At 33.4% G+C, this 14,496-nt stretch overlaps 2 protein-coding genes and 1 long non-coding RNA gene across 8 annotated transcripts in view; 1 reads left to right on the top strand and 2 right to left on the bottom strand.

Annotated features, from left to right (window-relative positions):
• Positions 1–485: 485 nt before the first annotated feature.
• On the bottom strand, positions 486–4,178 carry LOC143253840 (tubulin alpha chain). Its single transcript, XM_076508270.1, has 4 exons — positions 4,021–4,178; positions 1,682–2,233; positions 1,048–1,575; positions 486–926 (listed from the first exon to the last, which is right to left on the bottom strand). The coding sequence occupies exons 2-4, from the start codon at positions 2,207–2,209 to the stop codon at positions 630–632; spliced, it is 1,353 nt and encodes a 450-aa protein (XP_076364385.1). The 5' UTR covers positions 2,210–2,233; positions 4,021–4,178; the 3' UTR covers positions 486–629.
• On the top strand, positions 3,088–14,345 carry LOC143253843 (uncharacterized). 6 transcript variants are annotated; one of them, XR_013029864.1, is made up of 5 exons: positions 3,088–3,362; positions 7,504–7,564; positions 8,545–8,612; positions 10,291–10,378; positions 13,832–14,344. It is a non-coding gene; the product is annotated as an uncharacterized LOC143253843 (long non-coding RNA). The 6 variants fall into 6 exon arrangements; XR_013029863.1 differs by lacking the exon at positions 13,832–14,344 and adding an exon at positions 11,041–12,311; XR_013029865.1 differs by lacking the exon at positions 10,291–10,378 and having other exon boundaries at positions 13,832–14,345.
• Positions 12,075–14,496, bottom strand: part of LOC143253841 (deoxyribonuclease-1-like) — a 24,984-nt gene continuing 22,562 nt past the window's right edge. Inside the window, exon 9 of the mRNA XM_076508271.1 lies at positions 12,075–12,571. Within this exon, the coding sequence (XP_076364386.1) occupies positions 12,168–12,571 (404 nt within the window). The 3' untranslated portion in view covers positions 12,075–12,167. The remainder of the gene's footprint in view (positions 12,572–14,496) is intronic.

Raw genomic sequence — 14,496 nt, 5'->3', positions numbered from 1 at the left:
TAAATCATTCGTGCAAATTAATAGTACATTTAAGTAACTCACTCCCTCTTCTTTGATTTATACCATTGCTATAAATCAAAAATCAGTGATCCTCAGACGGAGCTCTTGCAGCATCTCACTTATGATTAATTTGCGGTGCTTCCACTTTCTCCCATTCAATTAGTTCCCACTCATACTCCTAAAAGAAAATTTCTTTACAAGCCTTTTGTGACACCTTTTCAAATACGTTTTGAAGGTCCAGGTACATCAAGTGTACACCTTTAACTTAATCTGTACAGGCATCAATATTTACAAAGCACGTAAGATTTTCCCTTCGTGAAGGCGTGTTGACTATCTGTTAAAACTCCAAACCCTTTCGACCTTATGTGACTTCAAATTAAAAGAGGCAGTTTATCTAATATTCACTTGTTAGATTGTGGTAAGACTTGACTTTATGAAGATTTCATTTTAGGTTGTCAATAAGGAAGCTTTGTTAAGAACACACGGAACGCAGGAAAATTCTTTATTGTTTTGAAGTACATATATTATGCAATACTGCAACAAAACATTAAGTGGAATACAATATGGAAGCCAGAATCTTTACGGAAAGCATAGATAAAATATTTGGTGGAATTGCCGATGTCCAGATTTCAGAACTCTTCTCCTTCGTCTTCTGCCCCTTCTGTGGAATCAAGACCAACCTCTTCGTAGTCCTTTTCCAATGCTGCCAAGTCCTCTCTAGCTTCTGAGAACTCCCCTTCTTCCATACCCTCACCAACGTACCAGTGGACAAATGCTCTCTTCGCATACATGAGATCAAATTTATGGTCCAGTCGTGCCCAGGCCTCTGCGATGGCAGTGGTGTTAGATAACATGCACACGGCACGTTGGACTTTGGCCAGGTCACCACCAGGAACAACAGTTGGTGGCTGGTAGTTAATACCCACCTGCACAAAATAGTAGTAAAATATTTAATATACGACACTTCCAGAAATAGATTATAGACAGCATATGAATACATTAGCTATATTGTATAGCTCTTAGAGATAATTTGTTAAAATGAATTACCTTAAACCCAGTTGGACACCAGTCCACAAACTGAATTGTCCTTTTAGTTTTAATAGCAGCAATGGCGGCATTCACGTCTTTAGGGACAACATCCCCACGGTACAGTAGACAACAGGCCATGTACTTGCCGTGTCGAGGGTCACACTTCACCATCTGGTTGGCTGGTTCGAAACAAGCATTGGTGATCTCGGAAACTGTAAGTTGCTCGTGGTACGCCTTCTCTGCCGATATTACTGGTGCATAAGTAACAAGAGGGAAATGAATACGAGGATAGGGCACCAAGTTTGTTTGAAACTCAGTGAGATCGACGTTCAAAGCTCCATCGAACCTCAGAGAAGCTGTGATAGAAGAAACGATCTGGCCAATCAATCGGTTCAGGTTTGTGTAGGTTGGTCGCTCGATGTCCAGGTTGCGTCTACAGATGTCATAGATAGCTTCGTTGTCCACCATGAACGCACAGTCTGAATGCTCCAAGGTTGTGTGAGTGGTCAAAATGGAATTATAAGGCTCAACAACGGCAGTTGCTACCTGTAAAAGAAATTACAAAAACTCACAATCACGACTATCATTTGAAACTCCAAACACTGCCACAAGACATTTTAAGATATCCAAATTTCCACGCCTATTTACTAACCTGAGGAGCTGGATACACCGAAAACTCCAACTTGGACTTCTTTCCATAGTCCACGGATAACCTTTCCATCAACAAAGAGGTGAAACCCGAGCCGGTACCACCACCAAAGCTATGAAAGATAAGGAAACCTTGGAGTCCTGTACACTGGTCAGCCAGTTTACGGATCCTGTCCAGTACCAGGTCAACTATTTCTTTACCGATGGTGTAATGACCTCGAGCATAGTTGTTAGCCGCATCCTCTTTGCCGGTTATCATCTGTTCTGGGTGAAAAAGTTGTCTATAGGTACCAGTCCTAACCTCATCAACTACCGTGGGCTCCAGATCGACGTAAACAGCTCGGGGCACGTGTTTCCCTGCTCCTGTTTCACTAAAGAACGTGTTGAAAGAATCATCTCCTCCACCGATGGTTTTATCACTTGGCATCTGACCATCAGGTTGAATACCATGTTCAAGACAGTACAGTTCCCAACAGGCATTCCCGATCTGGACACCAGCTTGCCCAACGTGGATACTGATACATTCACGCATGTTGTTTTATTACACGCACCCACTCTGAAATAAAAACTAAATATTTATATTACTAAAATAAACATTTCGTTTCATATTAAAAAGTTCCAATGCTGTTAAGCCTAGATTAGATACCCAATAAAATTGTAATAAAAGTTAGTACAGTAAACCTAAATTTAAGTACTCCCCCAAACCACTAATGTTTCATTGAAATACTGCACTGTACAAATGTTACATAAATGAAGTTTAACCTCCAGTAATTAAAGGTTTGATAAAATTTTAATATATTCTGGAAACAATGCAAACATACTAGACGAAGTTACGACTTAAGTAAATCCAAACCGAACATCATGAAGTAAAACAGATAACGTTCCTTCAATTTCTTCAAAAACGTAAAATATAAATTTATGACATTAGAATGGCACACAATTACATAATATGAAGTGGTCGTCTTTTAATAAATTTTTCCTAAGTGATACCTTTTTACTTGCTGCTATCTAGTTTACTTTAAAATACACCGACCAAACGAAGCCATATATAGATGGAACGATTGGCTTCTAAAACAATTTTAGTATAAAGTAATTAAACCTAGAATTACTGTTCCATTTTTGGAGCATATATGAAGCTTTGATACAAGTTTAATATTTACGTGAAAATTTTAAAGAATTAAAATTAGAGTAAAAGATCAGCATGGTCCTATATTTTGTTACGGAAGCTCAGTAATTAACATAAAATTGGGTAAAACATTTTCATATTCCTCTTACGTAAACGTATCAATACCGGTTACCTTGAAAATAACTTTCGGTTTGTAACTTATGGTTATGTTAAGATGGTTGCGCTTCTACAGAAGAAATGCAAAGCACCGAATTGCATGTCGGTAATAAACGGCACAAAACGGTGACTGATTAGAAAAGTTCATGGTGTGAAGTTACGTCATAAGTGTTTCGATCGAATGTAACAGAAGTTTATGGCACGAAGACAACTAGAATAATTAACAATAAATTAAGTCACGCATCATTAAAGAACATTTTAATCATAAAAAGTTAAATTAAAATGGAACTTGGTAGTTTCCCACAACTACAGACGAAGACAAGGACTTTAGGAAGCCATATTGACATGACATCACAAAGTGTCGGCAACGTTACTGCTGGTCGCAGCGAGAGCGAGCTTTCAAGTATGAATCTCAATTTTTTACCGTAAAAAAATACGTACTAGCTTATCAAGTACGGCTAAACAGTAAACATTTGGGTTCAAATATCCAAGGTTTTCATCCTACTTACTTACAAATAAGTCTCAGTTAAAACAAAATATTGCGGAATCAAAATTAGTGCCAACATACAGAACCCCTCTCGGAATTTGAACAGCGTCAAAACGAAACACACGAGACGTTTAACCACAGTTAGATTAACTTACTTTAGTAATGTGCAAATAACAGCAAAAACATTTGACCGAGAAAGTTTAAATAATAAAATAAACTTATTCTCATTTGTTCAGTCACAAATGTTTGTTAATATTAATTACACAACGGGACAACACTGATACTATGACTAAAAAGACAAACATTTGCATTTCCGTCTTAGGACTTTCTTAATTAGTAATTTTCTTATTTTAAAACATTTTAACATATTTGTTACAAACTTACACAAACGTCATACACAGCTTTGGTTTATAAAGTTACACTTAAGCTACAAGTTATCTAGTTCTAGATAGCCCCAATTCTTTAAAATATACATTCATAAAAACTTATAAAACCAGAAATACTTCAGCTTCAAGCCCATCCAAATTACAATTTCCATTTATACTAAAAAATCAACATTTACATCCGTACTTACTACAAGAATTTGTATTACGAGTAGAGTAACGATACTCGCCACAAAGAACTCTAACGGAAATTTCCTTCTGCAGCAGTTTATGATCTAAAATAAACCAATCACGTTACTACATATCATGGAGCATGCGATCTGGAACGCACGTGACATTAAGCACCCGGCTACCCGCAGCCGATCGAAGAAGTTATAACAAATATAAACTTTATATTTTTATATTAACTTTTCAAAAATAATTTTAAAATGAACTTAAACACTATTGAGAAAAGAAAGTGTGGGAACAAATTCAGTAAAGAAAAAATAGAAAATGTCATGAGCTCAATATCCGAACACCATGGAAAACATGTATGCAGTATCTGGTTCGAACCGGATTACTCGATATTTCACACACACACAAAAGAGGTGGGAAATGACAAAGTCTGTGTCATGTGAAGTTTACGTAAAACAGATATTACAGAGGTAAATGTAATTAAGATAAATAAAGTAAATGAAAGTTAAATTTTATTTCTTCAAAGTGTTTTCAGCTAATGCCCTTTTTCAAACCATAAAGCCTACAACAAAAGCCATGTGTAAAACTATAAATTGTGTGTAAAGTATTGTGAACGTTGATAAGAAAATTTGCATAAATATTACAAGTTATAAAAATTAAAATAAATAACCAAGGTTTAAATTAAAATTGTAACAAAAAAAGAATAAAATAAATGTTAAAAGAAAGAAAACGTTTATTTCAACCACATTATTGTAGAGTTCTCTGAAACTAGTAAATTTCATGTCTTTCTCTTATCTCGTGCGATTATCTGTTGAAGCATGTACAAGTACAAGAATTAAAAAGTTCTCGTATGAATGATTGTTGATGGTTAAATATATATAATATGATGTTTAGTATCATAGTTCTGTAGGTTAATATGGTTTAATATTGATCATGTGTTCTAAACCGCTTTGTTGAAGATTGAAGTGTAATGAACAGTCAAATTGATTGCTCGCAAACAAAGCACAGATTTCTCAAGAGCAAGGGAGAGGTTAATGAGGTTTAGGTAATTCTTGCCTTTGTTGGAACAACCATCAGTAAGCATTGGTAACATGTTTTATATTATTACATGTTCTTACTCACAGTTTATCTCTTAATTTATAATATCTCCCACCTACGTTAACACTAGTTTTTTATCTCGTAAATTATCACTAATTTATCAATGTTTCACTCATTTCAATGCCAAAACCGTGTTCTGGTTGAGTTGTAAGATATTCATAATCTTGCAAAATGGCCCTTTTTGTTATTTTAGAATCATTAAAAGATTGTCTTCTTTTCATTTAGTATTACCACCAAGTTTTATTGTAAAATTAAATTATGAATAAATATTAAAATTTCTTTTCACCTTGATTCATTAATTTTCAACTTTTAAAAAAGTTATATCTGCTGTTATCTCTTAAGCATTATTTTTCCCAACTTTTGTGAAAGCATTAATTTGTTTAGTCCTCATATTAACGTACTTTCTCTTTTGTTACAGTTTTTCCTTTTTTACTGTTTGTTTTTTTCTTAACCAAACTAAACATTTTCTATCTTTTAATTCATACCATGTTTTATAAAAGAATTATATATATTTATTTGCATTCTTATGGTCAGTATCTCAGTTTCTTTATTATACTATGTACTTGAGTATATATTTTTCCTGTTTACTTCGGGTGTTTTTTTTTGGGGGGATGACACCCCTGGTGGGTCAGTATTAAGCTTATGGACTTATAATGATAAAATTCCAGGGTTAAATTTCCCACAGTGAACAAAGAGCAGGAATCCCTATCTGTACCTTTGCTCTGACACAACATCATCTGATAAAAAAAACAACAACTTGTAGTCTCTCATGAAAATCATATCCTAAGGTGATCTGGGAGGAATTCATGACTAGTTAGAGAACTCTAAACAAGGTATTTCTTGCTTATAACACTAGATGTCACTTGGTAATAGATCAAAGGATGGTAATGCAGCCTTTAGAACTGTGTACTAACAAATGAGTAACAAGAAACCAGCACTTGGGTCCCAGTAAATGAACATTGCCATAACTGATGACAGGGGACTTGGCTACTCAGGGTTTAGCATAGTACTCTTAATGAGTAATAGGGAGATTTGGAGAACGTCATACTGTCCATCTTCAAATAAATAACTACCTGGCTTGTATCAACTTGGGTGGTTTTAGCTAAGCTTTGAGCATGGTTAATTTGTTTCTTCAGAACACTTAGATAACATGTTGGATAAAAATGTTTATTAAGAGTCACATCAGGGGATGTAAGGTTTATAAAGATGCTGATGTAGATATTCATTGAAGATTGTAAGATGTTTGGTATACTTATATATCTAGGTTCTACAACAGATTTTGGAAATGGTAACTCTAAAATAGAATTCAGTTTTTTGCTTTTGTTCTAAAACTTGGCATTTAACCCATGCATTGTTAGTATTGATTGACTATAATTCTGTGATCATGAATAAGTCTTTTGTATTCTTGATATATTAAAATGAAAATATTAAAAAAAAAACAATACTGGAGTTTTCTTGTTTTTCATATAGGTACCTGATAATTCTTTAACACTATAGTTGTGTCTCATGTAACATGCCCTATGTAGTAACTTGTATTCAGCTTGCCTGATGGCTCATCATGCCCAGGTGGTTAGGGCTCTTGACTCGCAATCTGAGGGCTGCAAGTTTGAATCCCCATCACACCAAACATGCTCGCCCTTTCAGCTGTGGGGGCATTATAATATGACAGTCAATCCCACTATTTGTTGGTAAAAACGTAGTCCAAGTGTCAGCAGTGAGTGGTGATGATTAGTTGTCTTCCCTCTAGTTTTACACTGTTAAATTAGGAATGGCTAGTGCAGATAGCCCTCGTGTAACTTTGTGCAAAATTCCAAACAAAAACAAAATTAGCTGAGACAAAGAGAGGATGAAGTCAAGATCTGACATTGATCAAGGTTTGCTCTTTGGTGTCATAAAAACTTGCAGTTGATTTGTTTGAAACTATAGATCACGAAGCTAAAGATACTGTGTATCAACCTTTTCAGGTTACTTTTAGTTTCATTCCACAGCCATTTAACTTTGTTATCCATTCAAAGATTGCAAACTTTATCAATTAAATGACACAAAAAATCAACCTTAAAAGAGGTATATGAACATCATAATGTACGATTTAGGCTTAAATTTAGAAATTGCATTAAAAATGTGTTACATGCATTACTTACTATATTAGTAGTTACTGCATTTCAAAGCACTTTTTTGAAAGGAATCCTTTTATACATGGATACAGAAATTTTATTTTGTTACACAGGTATTGGGGAATGTATATACACATTTATAAAAGTTTAGTCCAAATTAAGAAACAGTGAATAGCTCATATGTATGCTATTTTTACACAAACAGAAATAAAATTCAGTGATTTGTTTGTATAGAGTTAATGTGTTTTATTTATGCAATACTTACTCTTATATATTGTTTTTAACAAGTATCTCATAGTCCTGGATGCTGGGAAGAAGCACTCAAAGTGTCAGAAAGGGGAATGTGTAGGTAGGTTGTGGTAGTAACATGGAAACATTTGACAATGTTTTTGTCCAACAGGTTCTTGGCACTGTGAATTGGGAGAAAGTTATATTGTTCTATGATATAAGTGTCACTATTTGAATGTTCCTAAATCTTATATATTGTTTCCATAAAAGTGAGTTAAAGAATGGATATCTCTGAATTATGATAATTATTTCTTTATAAGTAATGTAAACAGAAACTTTATTTATACTGCTATACTGAAGTTCAGAACTCTTAAGAATATTTACAGGTTTTTGAGTGTTTCTGTATGCCCTGTATTAAAAGTTCAGCTATAGTAAGCATCGTTTACAACAGGCCAGCACATTTTACCAAACATCTCAACCTGCAAACTAAAACCTTTCTGTTTTTATTAAATGATTATCTCCACAAGTAAGTTTGTCCAAGTCAAGATAATTACCACGTATCGTATAATCAACTCGTTGCTTATTGTCAGTTAGATTCACGTCTGTTTTTACCTGTCTTTTATTGTTCAAGAACAAACTGTAGTGCCTAGGTAATAGTGCATCAAGAACACTATTGTAGGTTGACATATAAATTCAAAACATGTGTATTGATGCTGAAAATCATAAAGGGTCACAGTTTGGGAATTGAAACACATTAAATAGCAATATGTTGTATACAGTCTTCTAGTTTTGTTTTTACAAATTCTTATATGAACACTGCAATAGCTAAATTCGTTTGTTTTTTTTTCTCCAAAGAAGTTAAACCATCATTTCTTTTGAGAACCAAATATTTCAAATTTAGTACATAAGTAAGTTACAGATATACATCCATTAATAGCCACGAAAAAGTAATTTGAATATTCAGAGAATAGCTTTCAAGAACTAAACTTTAATTTATTAATATAGAAGTGAAAAATATGGTGTTTTGATTCTTAGAATTTCTTCTATATGAATATTTCCACATGCATTATTACCTAAAATATTATATTTTTATCTTTTCAGTTCCTCACAACAAATGTGTGTAGAGACTTGTTCAGAAATGAAGATGAAACTTCATACTGGTGTTTTGGGTATATATTCACTGTCTAGTTTTTAACTACAGAATCAGTGTTGTGTTGCTTCTCAGCTGAAGTAAAATATCTGAGTAAAAGTTTGTTTGTAACTTGAAGTTAGTTTAATAATTTAAAGTACAAATACTGATAAAATTTATCATGTTTTATAATGTACTGACTTTAAAAGTGTTAAATAGAAAACTAAAGTTTCTTCAGAATGAATGTTTTCTTATTTCTCTTCATGATATAAGCGACACTTTGATAAACTTTGTACATCTTTCAAAGACAGCTTTTAGTATGTGTTTACAAAGTAAATAGTTTTAGTAGTGTGTTTACAAAGTAAATAGTTTTAGTAGTGTGTTTACAAAGTAAATAGTTTTAGTATGTATTTACAAAGTAAATAGTTTTAGTATGTGTTTACAAAGTAAATAGTTTTAGTATGTATTTACAAAGTAAATAGTTTTAGTATGTATTTACAAAGTAAATAGTTTTAGTATGTATTTACAAAGTAAATAGTTTTAGTATGTGTTTACAAAGTAAATAGTTTTAGTATGTGTTTAGTTTTAGTAACAAAGTAAATAGTTTTAGTAGTGTGTTTTAGTTGTACAAAGTAAATAGTTTTAGTAGTGTGTTTACAAAGTAAATAGTTTTAGTAGTGTGTTTACAAAGTAAATAGTTTTAGTAGTGTGTTTACAAAGTAAATAGTTTTAGTATGTGTTTACAAAGTAAATAGTTTTAGTAGTGTGTTTACAAAGTAAATAGTTTTAGTAGTGTGTTTACAAAGTAAATAGTTTTAGTAGTGTGTTTACAAAGTAAATAGTTTTTATGGAAACTTCTTACTTTCTTCATTTGGTTTTTGAATTTCTCAGCTAGAGGAATGCAGCACTTGGTTCAAAACACCCTCTTTAAATCATAATTTAGATGTTAAAAGATGAAAATGTTTAGTTATAATGCAGCATGGTTTTTTAGGTGTTAGTAATTTAGATTTTTGACACCTAGAAACTGAAATTTATTTTTATAATATATTAGAGATTTAAAACCAATGATTTCTTGTTATAATGTTAAACAATATGTTTCTAATGTTGTAGATAAAGTGGTTTAATGTTGTAACATGCTAATATAGGTGGAGCTTTCATGTTGTAACATGTTAGTATAGGTGGAGCTTTCATATTTAGCTGATAGAAAAAAGTTTCTTGTTATAAATGTTAAGACAGTAATAATTTTTTTATGTTGAAGGATGGAAAGATTTTTCTTGTTGTCACTTTTTAGAAGATGATTTATTGTTATAATTACATGTTAAAGAGTGGAGAATTTTACTTTTATTTTTTCATGACATAAAACACTAATATCCTTGTTCATCACATTAAGTCTCATAAGGATGGCTTATCTTTACAACAACCAGTAAACAAGAATTTTGATGAGAACTGAACAGTCTATACTTGGATTCAGCACAGAATATAACAAGATCACATATGTTTAAGTAAGATTAAAGTTTGGTTAAATGTTCCATATTTATTTGATACATTCCTTACACGTGTTTTTTGTAATCGCCTCTTCCCTGGGTCCTGGGGAAATATCCCTGCCCTCTCAATGTGTCTGCATCTATGTTTCAAGTTTTTGTTGGATCTGTAACTGTAACATTTAAAATATTCAAGCCAAACTAATATTTGAATGTTAATTTTTACTTTTGTTGTAGGCTGTGGTACGACAGTATCAAATTATAAAAATAGTACCTGGTACTAGTGGTCTGATGTCGTTGGAGTGCACATGAAAGTTGAGCTGAGGTCAGACATGCCAAAATCTAAAAACATGTTTTTAAAAAATAAGTTATTGAGTTTAAATCCAAAATTAAATGCCATTCATAAACTAAATATTCAGTGTTTATTATCATGTCCACTGCCAAGTGTACAATAAATGTTGCTTTTTGATTTTAGTTATTCATTTTGTAGAAGCTGAAGCTGTGAAAGTATTAATGTAATAAGAATTATGGTAAACTAACAAGATATGTGTTAAGACTTCTTATTGTTAACGATTCTTATACAGTACCCATTTGTTTTTTCCTTGCTTAGTTTAAAACAAGTTGAATTATGTAGTATTCATTTTCCAATTACCCTAAGCACTGTGTAATAATAAATGCTGTGTTCATTTTGTTTATTTTAAGTGGAAAATAAATTTTTGAATACGAGATATTTACCCTGATGGTGATATCACATGTCTGACAGTTTTATGCAGGGTTCCAGCACTATTAAATTTAGTAGTACACCACTGAGTATTTTTTATGTTCTGATATTTCCATGGCTATACAACAAAGTAGTATCATAAAGAACAAACTTCATACATTCTGTACTCGGGCAATCAGTGACGTTTCTTCAACTGTTTGTTCTTTGTTTGTTTGTAAGAACTAAAATATTTGTTACTCTCAATTTTGGTTTACTTTACTCTTCAGATAGAACACTTTCCAGGAGCCTGCAGAAGCACATCTAGTATCAAATATTATAAAGTTAATTCTTACTTTCGAATTTCATATGTATTGCTGTATTGCAGCCTACAGAGTGCCTGTGATTCGGGAAGTTCACACGTTTTACTGACATCACAGACGATACAAACTACAATGATGTGTCCTTCACATGATGTCATTTTAGTGTCTACTTAAGACTTGAGAGACAACACACTAGTGTATTGTGTTGTGAGTGATTAAAACAGGTGACCCCTCTAGATGGCCTTTGGTTTGAGAGTTTTTGTTTTAGCACAAAGCTACACAATAAACTATCTACACTCTTATCTACTGCAGGAATCGAAATATGGATTTTAGGATTGTTAATAAAGTTGTCGCTTACTCTACGTTTTAAGTCCTGTGCATGATATATAACAATACTTTATCTCTGAGTTAATTTCCTTCCATTATTACAATTATATATCATGATTCTGAGCTTGATATTGTAATCGTTTATACCTATTATCATATCAATATTTAAGTTTGTACTTTGAATTTCACACAAAGCTATACAAGAGCTATCTGCACTAGCTGTCCCTAATTTAGCAGTGTAAAACTAGAGGGAAGGCAGCTAGTCATCACCACCCACCACCAACTCTTGGGCTACTCTTTTACTAATGAATAGTGGGATTGACCATCACATTATAACACCCCCATGATTGAAAGGGCGAGTGAGTTTGGTGTGATGGGGATTTGAACCCACAACCCTCGGATTACGAGTTAAGTGCCTTATCCACCTGGCCATGCCAGGCCCAATATTTAAGTAACTAAAGTATATTTTGATGTAGTAACAAAGTCAAAATATCATAATTCTATTTTGTTAAACATGTTTGTGTGTGATCTTTTTTTGTCATTTTTATATAACAAAAATATTTTATTTTACAATTTAATTACTTTGAAAGAAACAACACCAAATGTAACAGATGGTACAAGCTTCAACATCAACAAAAAAAACACTATAAAATAACTACATCATAAACAGAGTGTTGATTTTCAGATGGTTTTATTATTCATCAGATACAATGTGTTGGTTTACTCTGTTATCCACCCCATGTTCTAGTTTGGGGAAGTATACTGTTTTAGTTTACATTAGTTTCCTTACAAACTGTTGTTGCACAAATAGAAGTATAACTGTTACACTCTACTTGAAACATATATACTGGTTCTTCCAAGATAACGAATGAACTGGCATCATCCAGCCCACCATGCAAGACCTTGTACTTCACTGCCTCAAAAGTTTCCTTAGATACAAAGTCTTGGAATGTTGTTGATAAGAGGTTTAGGTTATTAATAATGTTGTTGATATTAGATGATTTTGAATACACTTTTACATACATCACGTTATTGGTGTCGGTCAATAATTTCACCAAGATTGGTAGGGTGTCTCTTTCTTCATACAGAATGAGAACGTTGGATACGTGTCTCCCATCTTCAATGGTGAAGCAAGTCTTGGACTTTAGGTACTGTTCAGCCACTTCAGACACTAAAAATAGAGAATTCCCAAACATGAGGATCAAAACTAATTAAACAGGAAAGTTTAACCCTTTGATTGTGAATCTGATGATTTATGGTTCATTACCCATTATTTTAAAATTGCATTCCATATCTGTGGGTCATGGGTCTAAAAAATATCACTCAAATCCCATCATTGGTCAGATAAGAGTAGCTGGTGGATGGTGCTGACCAGCTGCCATCTCTCTGGTTAATCATTCCCAATGAGTCAGCAAGAAGTTTAGAAAGCTAAAAGCCAGGGTTTGATTCCATGTTGTGGACAGAGCATAGCTAACTTGTCATGCTGCTTGGCGTTAAAATAAATTAATCCTCAAAATAGCCTTGTATGAAAGTGAATAAAAGTAATCCCATACAATGTAAAATTAAAAACCCGATTAATTCGAACATTGTCGTGATGTTCCAAATAAGTTTTTTGTGTTTTTAACTTTAAATTACTTAATAGTCTATCTGCTCTGTAGGGAGTTGAACTCTAGATTCTATAAAGTCTTTAATCGTTGACTCGCACACAATAATTAATGTTTTTTCTTGTGGCATAGGTTGTTAAAGTGAGTCGCCTACATAGGTCAGAGCTAAACACTTTAGTATAGCTGACTTAATATACAGTTCTTAATTACTACTGATTGGAATATATTGATTCATTAGTTGAGTACCCTTACACTGGGCCTGGCATGGCCAGGTGAGTTAAGGCGTGCGACTCGTAATCTGAGGGTCGCGGGTTCGCATCCTCGTCGCGCCAAACATGCTCGCCCCTTTTAGCGAGGGGCGTTATAATGTGACGGTCAATCCCACTGTTCGTTGGTAAAAGAGTAGCCCAAGAGTTGGCGGTGGGTAGTGATGACTAGCTGCCTTCCCTCTAGTCCTACACTTCTAAATTAGGGACGGCTAGCACAGATAGCCCTCGAGTAGCTTTGCGCGATATCTAAAAACTAACACTTACACTGATAGGATGGGTAACCATTCAACAGCGCCAGCTGTCACCTGTGTGGCTGTATTTAACAACGAGATTTATTGTCACAAGTGAAAATGCAATGCGTGTTTAACGACATCTCACGGCTTTATCCTTGAACTATGCGGTCATCTGACTAGCACACTTATCTTTAGGTCACACCCGGCCAATCTATTGAATGAATTCATTCCAAAGGCAAATTACTATGAAGATGCTCTTAAATCTCTGTTTATAAATTACTAACTATAATTTCTAATTACGACTAACATGTCTGTCTGTTTTCAGATACTCTCTTTACTTGCTGACTGTTCATTGGTAGACTAGATGAAAGGCAGCTAGGCAACAGTACCAACTTTTAACTCTTGTATGTCACCTACCCACCGCCACCAAATGCAGAGCACAATTTTTTTTGTTACGGAAATGGGACACGAACACTGGACCTGCAGACACAAACTGTGACATGCTAATAGCTAAGTAACTCAGGGTTTTTTTACGATTTTTTTAAATCTTTGGTCTTTAATCAAAATTTTATTTTCCAAATGTTCGAATTAAACTTTTTTTTTGTAATACATCAGCTCGAAATGTATTTCATAACACAGAAGCGATACTAATAAAATGGACTCGTGAGACCCACGTTACAAAGTAACATTTTGTATCGTGGGAAAAGGGCTAATAAAGATTGACTAATTTCTAACTTGACAATATTCACGATTATAGAAATCATCGTTATTACAGGAATACTTAGTCAAGTAAAAGAAAAAAATTGACAATTTTCCACAACTCTCTAACATTTCCCTCTTCGAACACACACGTTTACATAACAAAAATAGAAAATTGAAAAAATAGTTATTTTCAGTTACCAAAACTGAAACCTTTAAAGTAATGTTTTAACATTGTCCGCAAGATGTAATTGCACAACTTGGACGATAAATTAATATTAATTATTTTTG

This window comes from Tachypleus tridentatus, chromosome 6 (assembly GCF_004210375.1).
Source record: "Tachypleus tridentatus isolate NWPU-2018 chromosome 6, ASM421037v1, whole genome shotgun sequence".
NCBI classification, from domain to species: domain Eukaryota; kingdom Metazoa; phylum Arthropoda; class Merostomata; order Xiphosura; family Limulidae; genus Tachypleus; species Tachypleus tridentatus.
The sequence above is the reverse complement of the archived record's forward strand: the minus strand, read 5'-3'. Positions and strand labels throughout refer to the sequence as shown.